Source organism: Urocitellus parryii, chromosome 10, assembly GCF_045843805.1.
Source record: "Urocitellus parryii isolate mUroPar1 chromosome 10, mUroPar1.hap1, whole genome shotgun sequence".
Lineage (NCBI taxonomy): Eukaryota > Metazoa > Chordata > Mammalia > Rodentia > Sciuridae > Urocitellus > Urocitellus parryii.
Genome location: NC_135540.1, coordinates 275,099 through 287,161, shown reverse-complemented (window position 1 = coordinate 287,161; position 12,063 = coordinate 275,099). Strand labels below are relative to the sequence as shown.

The 12,063-nt window shown below is 43.6% G+C and overlaps 1 protein-coding gene across 3 annotated transcripts in view; it reads right to left on the bottom strand.

The window, feature by feature from the left end:
* Positions 1-12,063, bottom strand: part of Mettl14 (methyltransferase 14, N6-adenosine-methyltransferase non-catalytic subunit) — a 29,774-nt gene that overhangs the window by 3,099 nt on the left and 14,612 nt on the right. For 2 of the 3 annotated variants that reach the window (XM_026381747.2, XM_026381748.2), the window contains exons 8-11: positions 10,916-11,008; positions 7,608-7,724; positions 7,095-7,305; positions 57-5,441 (exon numbers count right to left, since the gene is read on the bottom strand). In XM_026381747.2, the coding sequence (XP_026237532.1) occupies positions 5,137-5,441; positions 7,095-7,305; positions 7,608-7,724; positions 10,916-11,008 (726 nt within the window). In that variant the 3' untranslated portion in view covers positions 57-5,136. Of the gene's footprint in view, positions 1-56; positions 5,442-7,094; positions 7,306-7,607; positions 7,725-10,915; positions 11,009-12,063 lie in introns of those variants that run through there. The other variant, XR_003300118.2, reaches the window with a different exon arrangement.

Sequence of the window (12,063 nt, the reverse complement as noted above, 5' to 3'; positions counted from 1 at the left end):
TCACTTCATATAAAAATTTAATGTGTAGAATCACTTTTATGTATTTGGAGATTAAAAAAAAACAAACAAACAGATGAAGCACTAAGCAAACCAAGTAGCAAAATTGTCTTTTTATCAGGGTTGAGGATTGTTAGGCAATAAACCTAGGAAATGTCAGACAGCATACTTAAAAAGGCACTTTTGAAGGTCCTTGACTGTGTCCTGTGGGTACAGTAAGCAGAAGTTGATCCCCCAGAAAGCTGACCCACGCTGATGAAACGTCATGCCAGGAGTGGCCGAGAGGGGCCTTGAGCATCCGTCCCAACCAGGAACAGGTATAACGCTGGTGGAGAGCGGAACACACGTCGTGTTCCAAGAGCTGCAGTGCCCATGAACATTCCTGTGGCAGACCACCCTGTTATCAGCCCACTCACACTTGGAGCAGGCCGTAGGCAGCCAAGGTAGTGTCAGGCTCAGCAGGGCTGTTCATCAGCTGGCAAAGGCTGCAGAGGCCAGTAGAGTAGCAAAGACACTGCCAGGCTGAGCCCCCAGGCCTGCAGCTGGTGTGTTTCAGGTGCACTCAGTGGTTTAAGAAGCACTGCAGGCTCTGCAACCTGAGTCCAGGACATGCACGCCTGCCTGCCAGATGCCCTAGGAACAGCAGCTGCTCAGAGTTGATGGGGAGGCTGGTCACCCTATCAGTGGGAGAAAGCGAAAGCCATCTCAAGCTTCTTCAGTGCATTAAAACCCCAGCATAAAATGGAAATGTGGACAATCTGAGTGGCCACTTGCCAAAAATGGGGTAAATACATCTGAAGTATGAGGTGTTCTGAAGCAGTGCTCCTGCCCCAGCTGGAGGCAGCACAGAGGAGGGGGGAGCCGTGCAACCTAGGAAGTCAGATCACTGGAGCCAGTAAATGCAAAGGACTTAGGCTTCCTGTCTGTCAGACCATGTGCATGTTTGCTGCTGCTAGTATCTTCCTTGCTAGGGCTTTTATTAATCAGCAGAGGGCGAGGAAGGCTGGGATTAATCTAGCTCCTACTGTATTTGCTGTGTCACAAATATTTTAATTGATGGAGCTACTAGCTGTAAGTAACAGTTTAAGGGACGAGAAGCATGGGCCACAACGCCTTAAGTGTTAACCACAAGAACCTCTCAAGAATTCCGGATCAGATGTCAAGGAACCATTAGGAAGAGTTCACTTTCTCAAGAAGGCTTATGTGAACTTCACGTCCCAGAAATCTAACCTAATGACAACTGGCTGAGAGTAAATAAGAAAGATCTGTCACTAATTTTTCACTTTTGCCAGATGGAAACATGTCCTATTAATAGAATAAGAAATCCAGGTCCAATTCCAGCTTGAGTTTTTCCAACATGGAAAAGGATCTGAAACTGGACTTAGAAGCTCCAGGAGGAGGCACCATGCGCCTCCCAGGCCCACACTGGGCTCTTCTAGACCTCTACTCCCAGCCCTGCTGGGAAGTGGATGGTCATCCTTTGTCTAGTAGTTGCCTCTCCTTGGGCCTCAGTGCTGACCACACAGCTTCCCAAGACTCTGGGCGCCACCTGCACCACCCCAGCCCTTCTACACTCCCAGTCCATGTGCCTGTCCCTTATAGGAGGAATGCGGTTTTTTCCCCTTCAGGCTATTACTAAGGAGGAGGTATAGATGTGGTTTAATCACTCTCCTTGACAGGTGGTGTTTGGCAGAAAAGTAACTAAAAACTTATGTCCTGAGGAAAGAGTCACGTTTTAAAATTCAGTCAGTCCACAGGAGTTGACTCTGTTCAAGATGGTTGACAACTAATAATTCCTTGGAAATTACTGTTTCCTCACCCTCCCAGACAATGTTCTTGAGACAGAGGGAAAGCCCTTTTAGAAAAACAGGCCCCCTATTCAGCAAGAAAGCATGAGCAGAATGGAAAAGGACCCAGGAGGCTGAAGGCCCTGGCAACCCCTCCAAGGTGAAGCAGGCCATGGGGAGGGCCCACTGACTAAGCAGTCACCACTTGCACAGGGACAGGCTGAGAAAGGAGCCTGTGGTCTTCATGTAACGCAAGCCACAGACTCATTCCCCACAGCCAAAGGCAAAGAAAGGCAGACAGGCAGGTGCGGTGCCGCCGCAAACTGAATACGGAAAAGTGAGGGCAGCAGAAGGGGGAGCGGGCCTGAGACCCTGGTGTCATCACGACTGAGTCAGGGAAGGGCTGGGACTTGAGATATGAGGAGCTGGTTGGCTCACGTCTGGCATCAGTATCTACTTTTTTCCAAAGTTTGATTTGGAGTTATTATAAATGAAATATTGTTTTCTTTCCCTGTGGTGTTGGGAACGGAACCCTGAGCCCTGTGCAGGCAAGTGCACGCCCACCCCAGTATTCTTAACCATGCATATACTTTGCTTTCAGTCAGCCTCACAGTAGTAAAGTTAGCTGCTCTCTTCAGCCCCTATTTACCACTGTAAGCTTAGCTTCTTAGGGTTCTAAGTTTCACCTGAATTATGGGCAACAGCATTATATCAGAGCCTTTTAACAACCCAGAAGTTGCCTTGAAATGGACAAGCCTATAAAATGACAGCAGATTGGATCATTAAACCTCCACAAACTACCAGCCTGCAGACATCTGCTTTCCAGAGGCGACGGCTACGGCCTACCACACAACGTGAGTCCTCCAAGGGGCTGAGCACAGCTCAGACTGACTTCCGCTCCCTCCCAAGTGCACTTCAGAGCTCTGCAGACTAAGGCCAAGTCTTTAACCTACATGCTATAGCGACTTTAAAGGTGATGGTTTCTCGTACTTCCTTTTAGTAAATTTGATCACAGTATTTATTTTTTAAAATTTTGGGGTACTAGGGACTGAACCTAGGGGTATCCTACTACTGAGCTACACCCCCAGTTCTTTTTGAGACAGGATCTCACTAAGTAGCCCAGTCTGGCCTCCAACTTGTGATCCTCCTGGCTCAGCCTCCTCAGTTTCTAGGACAAGTGTACACCACTGCACCTGGCTAGGTTTTTGAACAAGCTGCTATAGCTAACTGAAAGATACACGTTAGCGGTTAAGATCAGCAGCTTTTAAAATCAACTGCTGTAACCAATTGAAAGGTATAAATTAGTAGTTGATATGGGTACCACTCATATAACAATAGCCCTGCCATGGATGCTCACTGTAACTCCAGGTCCCCTTGGCACAACCCTGCCGGACTTTGGCACAGGAAATATGCGGTCTAATTTCTCCACAGGGATCCAAGGGCTCCTAAAGGCGGCCCTGCTATTGACCAAGACTCAGAACAGTGCTGTTGCAGTCCTGCCCCACTATGTGCCCTGGCTCTCAACAGGCACCAAGTCAGACCCCATGATGACCCCATTTCTTGTACCCTGACCTCTTGCACTGAGCTGTTTCTCACAACTCCCTGATAAGAAAAGCAACTAAAAGTTTATTTCCAGACTGAAAATGTGGAACATGTAAATATAAAGAGGATCAAAAATCAGATAAGGACAGAGTCATGAACGGTCACTGGAGCCTGGAGTGAACGCTCTACTGTAAGACAAAGCCCAGCTCTCCCGAGGGAGAAGGCGGCTGGGCCAAGGAGTCCTTCCAGCCTGGTTCAGAAGGCCAGACTACCTTTCAAAGGGATCGATTCTAGGTCTGGCATTCCTTTCCCTTCACCTCCTCTCTCCTTGCTCTTCTCTAATGATGGCAGGCTACTGTGCCCCAACTTTCAACCTACCAAGGAGCCACTCCTCTCCTCCACAAGACTAATCATGAAACAGATCTCATAGGGCCTAGGCCACCAGCCACAGCACTGTCTCTCGGAGGTCCAGGTATGGAACAAGGGAGAGTCCTGAGCCAGCTCTTCTGAGGGCCCACCAGGGGGCACCTGGAACTTCCCTCCTACATTCCCAGGTCAAGCTGACCTTTGATTCTACCTCCAGTTAGTTTATAATGTCATTTCAACAAACACACTAACCAACTGGGAGACACAGCACCTGTGTCAAGAAAGGGGCTAATCAAATGCTACCAATATGCACTGGAAAGTAAAACAGGCTGAGCGAGTTGAGCTCACCAGGCTTCAGGGTGTACTTCTATCATTCAGTCCTCATCAACCTCAGTCTTGGTGTGTGTGAGTTCCTCTTTTGTATGAGAACAGAGTGGCCACCACAATGTAGAGACCACAAGAGTTCCCTTCTAAGTCAATCCTGTTTCATCTGGTAACAACTGTAATTCCCATTTACGAAAAATAGAATCTCAAATGCCAAAGATTTCAAGTTTCATTAGAAAAATAAGCCTAAGCTTTCATTCCCTCACCCCCCAAGTACTTACCCCTAGGTGCTCAAGCCCAGCGCCTGGCGACTGGGCATCTCTACTGGTGCCTCAGCTGCTTTTACTTTGCTTTGGAATATGAAACTGCTCTGAAGGTCCATATGAGTTCCAGCTCACAGCCACATCCTGAAATTGGATTTCTGTCCTGCTTTGTGCCTTCAGAGCAGAAGTCACCTGGAGCTACAGGACCAAGATCATGAGAAAGAGCTTCCATGTTTGTCTGCATGCTGTGTCCTACCTCCTCCTTATCCTGCCTGGCAGCTCCACCTCACCTCTCAGATTCGGACCTGGAAGGAGGGGATTTTGTTCAAAGTCTCTTACTTTCTTCAGTACTCAAATTATATTTGAATTTATTTAAAATGTTTTTTAAAAGGAAGAAAATGCAGTATGCACTTCTTTTACCGTTTCAACAAGGAAATGCTGAACCCCCACAGATGGGTTCCGAGTGCCCCACTCCACCATGGCTGCAGCAGTCCCTCACTTGCTGTGGTTGCAAAGGAAGGATGTGCCATGGACTCCCTTCAGCTCCAGCCTGATTCCAGACCGCATCTTCCCACTGTCCACCCACTTCTGGAAAGCAGAAGCCTCTGAACTGTTTGAAATCAGAGTGAATTCAGTCCTGAAAGCGAAGCTATCTGAGTTGTTAGTCCTGCTCAATTGCATGCATGAAGACTGCTCACCCCGAACAAAATGGCGCAGGAAGGACACCGGTGAGGAAGTTTGCAAGTTGCTCCTGGCAGGCAGAGCGGCCAGAACAAAGGCCAGCGGGACTGAGTCCTGAAAGTAAGTCTCCCACCCAAAGGCTAGAGGGGCAGCAATAGGACTGACATCTCTAAAAATTACCGAGGGGGAAAGCCACCTCTGTGCGCTCCTCCTCGACCTCCCCGAAAGCTGCCCCTTTCTCCTCGGAAGTTGGATCGATTTCTTTCTCGACCACGGCCAGCCGAAGTTCCCCCTCTTCCTCCTCCTCTGGGAGCACCACCACCCCGATCAGACTTAGATTTGGGAGGAGGTGACTTGGGTCGAAGTCTCTCAATCTCCTCTGTACAGCCAGTCAAGTAGGAATTAGGGGCGCTGAAGTAGGATGCGTATGTCTCTGCATTGTAGTTGCTGTTTGTCAGTGTTGGTCCAACTGTGAGCCAGCCTGAAAAGGAGGAAGACAGACAACCCATTAATCTGCACTCCCTTGCTGACCCTTCAGGGGTGGGCTAAAGGCCCTGTGCATCCTTAGGATAGCCCTTCACTCGCCCCACAACAGCGGCCTCCCTTACGGAACAAACAGCACTTAATCACGGTCACGTTTTAAGGACTTCACATCTGTCAATCCTGTTTCTTCTGCAACATGCCTATCCTCCTCATTGTTCCCCATCCATGTGAGATGGCACTTACATACTACACTGAGTTTGGAATCAGTGAAAATTTAATAAATTACATATAACTTTGCTCTTCATGCCAACAGGACCATTTTTTTTGTGATTAAAATCTCAGAAGCAATTTTTGCTCTACTCTTCACATCCACAAAATATTTCCAGTGGATAGGTCCTAGAAATCCAAGAGGATAAATAAATGGCCAAGGCTGTGAAGAAATGTTTAGCATCAAAAATCATCAAGAAAATGCAAATCAAAACCACAACAAAACGTCATTTCACCCCAGTTAGAATGTCTATTGTCCAAAAACCAAGAAATAACAAATGCGGGTGAGGACGCAGACTAAGGGGCCCACACACTGTTGGTGGGAAGGTAAGTTAGTACAGTAACCATGGAAACAGTGCGGGGTTCCTCCTAGACTAGAAACACTCCACAGGAGAGACCCAAGGGCACTGGAATCAGGAAGTCGAGTGACCTGCCCAGGCATGCTTGCCGCAGCACTGTTCACCACAGCCGTGTGGCAGGTCCAACACACAGCAGCAATGTGGGTGCAGCTCAAGACACCAATGAGCCAGATGAGCACTGCACGATCTTATCTACAGGAGGAGTCCGGGAACAGAATGGCCCTTATGTGTGGCCTGGGAGAGGCATGGGCTGGGCAGAGGGGCCCAACAGGTACAGAGTACAGTGAGGAGGAGCAGCTCTAGTGTTCTACAAGGCGCAGCAAAGTAGCTATGGCTGACAACCGAATACTTAAAAACAGCAAGTAGAGAGATTTTCCACGTTCCCAACACAAAGAAGTAATATACACCCGAGGTGAAAGATCTGCAATTACCCTGATCTGATCAGTACACACTGTATACACACACATACTAAAATGTCACTGTACCCTGTAGATGTGCATAATTATTATGTGACAATTAAAAATATATCAAAAAAGGGCTGGGGATGTGGCTCAAGTGGTAGGGCGCTCGCCTGGCATGCGTGCGGCCCGGGTTCGATCCTCAGCACCACATACAAACAAAGATGTTGTGTCCGCAGAAAACTAAAAAATAAATATTAAAAAATTCTCTCTCTCTCTCTCTTTAAAAATATATATATCAAAAAAATAACTGAAGAAGACTTTAGGGGGGTGAAACCACTGCACCCGGCACTGAGTGGTAGAGAAAATGTTGCTGGCTGATTATATAACAAGTGTCCCGCACCAGTGGGGAGCCCTGAAGAAGGGAGGTGAGGCACCTGCAGAGCAGGGATGAGACGGGAAATCTCTCCACCTCCCTCTAAGTTGGCTGCAAACCTAAAACTGCTCATATCTGAAGTACACCAAAAGGAAACAAACACGTAAAAACTTCATCTTACTACCTTACTCTCTTTTTTAAAATACATATCCCAAGGAATCACACAGTCTTTTTTTTTACTGAGGTCCTACCTGGTCGAATTGTACTATCTCTTCCAAACAGATGAAGACGTCTTCTACCAAGACAAAAATGTTCAATTATATGAAAAATTTCCACAGGTTTTTCTATATTTCCAATCTCAGGTTCTTCTGTAATAATCAAGTCAATGTCGACATTAGCATGAATGAAGTCCCCGTCTGTGCTTCGCTTCACGGTTCCTTTGATCCCCATGAGGCAGTGTTCCTGCACAGTGAGAGCACAATAGTACACTTTATACCAAGTCATATCTCATAGCTTTCCTCAATTCCAAAACAATCTTTGTTTCTGAGTCTTTGGGATACAGTTGTGGGTGTCTGTCCGGGTGACAGGAAACACAGAGTGTCTTCTACACCATCCCTCATAACACTTAACCCCCAGAACTCATCACAGCTGAAGAGCCCAGGAAAGGGACATTTCCACCAGATTAACTGAACAGTAGATACTGATTTGGAAATGCTTGAGAGAAAAATATGAGAGTAAAGAAAACAAAACAGTAGAAGCCATACCTTTGTTCTCTGGAAAACAGCCTTGGGATCTAAAGTCTTTGTCTTTCCAGGATTGTTTTTGTTGGTTTTAATCCAACAAATATCTTCACATCTTCTGTAACCCCACTTTCGTAAACACTAGAAATATAAGAATTAAAGACAGAAATCCTGAACTTAAATAAACAATACTCAAAATGAACAACCAACACTAAAGAGCTCACTAAGTTCCAGAGGTCATGGTAATTGCCTTAGTGCAGACAGAAGAAAGAAATGCCAGTATCAAAGCACCAGTCTCAAAACCAGAGCCATAATAGAGTTGTACTAATGCAAAACACACTATTAAACACCATGCACTGAAGCACTGCATTCTGCCCCAAAGGTTTAGTCAGAGTGAGCATTCCCAGTCAGAAAATCTGACACCTGAAATGCTTTAAAATTCAAAACTTTCTGAGTACCAACAGCTCAAATGGTTTCAGATTTCACAGCATTTGGATTTTGATTTTCGGATAAAGGATGCTCAACCTGCTAAGTCTGCAAATAGTCCAAAATTTCAAAACCTCAAAAATCAGAAACACTCTAACCCCAAGCATTCTAGCTATAGTATCTGTATTACCTTTCATTGTCAGCAATAGGTGTTTTAACTAAAAGGAAACAGAGACCCTACATAATCACAAAATAATTCAAAAGAGAATTTGATTTCTGCCACCTCCATTTTCTATCTTCTGACAAATGTAAACACTGTTAAAACTTTTCAAACTGATTCAAACTGTTAACTTCTGTCAAATGAGAATCTAATAAAACCTCATTTCTACATACAAAAAGTTCAGACTAAAGCTGTTGTGCATCTGTCTTCATTGGGTAAAACCTTATTCTGTCTTCATGCAATTCAGAAACTAGAGGTATGAAGCTCAGTCCCATGAGCATGCAGCAACAGTGGGGAATCCATGACAAGCAGGTGCAGGCTGGAACTGAAACATGCACAGGGCACAGTTGCCACAGAGTCAAGAGGGGGACAATGGACCAAGCAACATAGCGCTGCTGGTGCTGTGATCTAGTACAAAGATGCAGCAAAATACAAAACATGTGCTTCCTGTAATGTTCTAAAGTGAGGAAGACCTCAAACTGAGATTTCTTAAATCTTTAAAATCTCAAAAGATCAAGGTCAATATAAGAGTCCCTCTTATCCACAGGGAAATGTTCTAAGACCCCTGGTGGGTGCCTGAGACTAGAGAGTACCGAACCCTACTAATTTTAAATCAGGCATAGTAAGAGATTAACTTTTTTTTTTTTTTGGTTGGGGGGGGGGGTACCAGGGATTGAACTCAGGGGCACTCAACCACTGACCCACATACCTATTTTGAATTTTATTTAGAGACAAGGTCTCACTAAGTTGCTTAGTGCCTCACTTTGGCAGAGGCTGGCTTCGAACTCATGATCTTCCTGCCTTAGCCTCCCAAGCTACAAAAACAATAACTATTAAGAGAAAAATTACAACAATATATGTAAATAAAAAGGTATGTGATGTAGTCTGTCTTTCCCCTTCATGTTGCATGCAAATCACCCTGACAACCCAGATGGTCCCTAAGAGAGGAACAAGCAGGTGGCATACATAACACATGCATAACTGAAAACTTATAAATTCTGGAATTTTCTATCTAATGTTTGCTGACCATAGAAACCAAAACTACAGGGGTGAAGGTTGGGGTTATTTGTTTCTGTTGCAAGTATTTGGTTTTTGCTGGGCACAGTGGTGCACATCTATGATCCCAGCAACTTGTGAGACTGAAGCAGGAAGATGCAAGTTCAAGATCAGCCTCAGCAAGGCAAGACCCTATCTCAAAATAAAAAAGGCTAGGGATGTGGCTCAGTGGTACAGCACCTCTGGGTTGAATCCCCAGTACTGACAAAAATTTGTTCTGCACTGGATGTTCATAATACTACCACGGCCTAAATCCCAAATGACCTAATCCACTAATTTACCGAAAGTTATTGTATTGTAATCATTTTGGCCAAACTGTGCTTTCACCAATGAGATGCTCTGCTCCATAAATGAAAAAAAAAAACAAACCCTTCTAGTCATTTTTCAACTTAATTTGGGGCTGGGGATGTGGCTCAGTGGTAGAGCACTTGCCTAGCAAGCAGAGACCCTGGGATAAATCTCCAAAACTGGAGGGGAAAACTTTAAAAAATAAAATAAAAACACATCAACTGAATTTGAGGGTGAGGAAGAAAGACCAAAGTCAGACATTAGAACCAGAAAAGGTAAATATCACTAGGCCTATAAAAGCAAACAGTGTTCCTTTCTCTCTGCTTTCTTGTTTTTCCACAGCACCTTGGGGAACTACTACTAAATAAATGCACAGACCCAGCTGGAATACAATCATGGTCTAGCCTTGGAACCAGCAAATAATGGAAGCAGCAATGCTGCCCACCAGCCTCAGCTCACTACTTCTAAAAAAAAACACAGAGTGACCACAGAGCTTCAGTGTTGGAGCACAGATTTATCTCAGTATACTCTTACTTGTAATCTCACATAATCATGCTTAAACTCGTCAGCCACCTCCCCAAATCAGCATGGCTGAATGAGATGTCTGCTGCATGACAGGAAGTGTGTCCTCAGAGTGGGAAGTCTAATCCCATAACATGTGTCTACACCCAAGACCCACAAGACCAAGTGCCTTTGTGCTGGGGAACAGTTGAGCTGATTCCTGATCCCAGCTGCAATGCTCGTGCTATTCTTCTTGAACAGTTTATTATTGTGTTTCTATTGACACAGAGAAGCTCTGATATAACTGAAAATACATTAAAAGTGCTATAATTACTTTCTCACTCTTATTCATTCAAATTGTTTCAAATGCAGTTATTATTCCAGTTTGGCTGTCATTTACAATTCAGGAGTCCATGCTATTCAGAGCAACACTTTTTAGCTGATTATAAGGAACCATAAATGACACCAAGCTCATTTTTGTACTATAGTTTGGAGCTTCAAATCTCTAAAATATTGTGTTCTTACAGCTGTGACGAACATTTTTGAAAGAGCTGCATTCTCCCCAGTAAGCCTTAGCTGAGTCAGGGGTATTGTATTTTTCTTTAGCATATTTAAAACTATTCAAGAAACAAAGAACAAAACAACATTAATCTTCAAATGTATTACACATTATATTTAAAAAAAATTTTTTTAGTTGTAGATACACAAAACTTTTGTTTATTTTTATGTAGTGCTGAGGATTAAACCCAGTGCATCACATGTGCTAGACAAGCACTCTACCACTGAGCTACAACCCCACCCCTAATATATTGTTTTATATTTTATAAAAACAGCATCTCACCACTCTTCCAAGGTCCAATCCCTCCCCAGAACCACACCAGAGAAATATAAATGACCGGGGTGCTGCAATCTCATCAATTTCTAACTTCATGATCTGTAAGAAACCAAACATATGTGAAATATTATACACAAAATATGTACAAATATTTTGTTTCCTATTCATCCCACATTGAAACTAATGACCATCAATTGTTCCTGTACCAGAATTCTCAGTAGATATGTTCTTTAAATGTACCCATTAGGAAATAAAATTGATGGAAAATCAATTTTATGCTAAAAAAAAAAAAATCACTTGTTCTCCTGTTTTTTGTTCGTTTATATACAAGCAACACACACCCATATGTCAACACGCGCACCTGCGAGCACACGCACACACATATATATACATAATACACACACACACACACACACACACTTATTTTTATATGGAAAGAATAAACAGGAAATTGCATTTTCAGAATTATGGCATATGACAGAAGTTGAGAGGTACATAAGCAACATTATACTAGAAAAAAGAAAATGAAATGGAATGAGGTTAAATGAGCCCAGAATTAGGGACAAAATTAAAATGAAATGTAATAACAAATGTTTGGAATGTACTATGATTTTGGTATCCATAAGAGTACTTCTCCCTGCAATCCCAATGGCTCGGGAGGCTGGGACAGGAGAATTGCAAGTTCAAAGCCAACCTCAGCTAAAGCGTGGCACTAAGCAACTCAGTGAGACTCCGTCTCTAATAAAATAGAAAATAAGGCTGGGGGTGTGGCTTAGTGGTCAAGTGTCCCTGAGTTCAATCCCTAGTACCAACTTAAAAAAAAAAAAAAGAAGAAGAATAATATTTCTCAATAAATCAATATGCAGTGTTTTCTTATGATTACTTTAAGTCTAAAATGCTCTCCCCAATTCCATTATCGTTTACCTTGAATGTGTTGTGCCACAGTACATTAAAAAAAAAAAAAAAGTCCTTCAATAATTAAATCTCTACATTGTGAGTAGTGACTATGCAAGCAACAAATTTATATGACATTCTTTTCCTTTTGGTTTTTTCTAAAGTTAAAAAATTTCTGAGACCATGGTTCATGCAAGAATTTATCAGTTTTATTTATTAAGAAAATCTTAACTTCTACCTCAATCAAATCAATGTTAAAA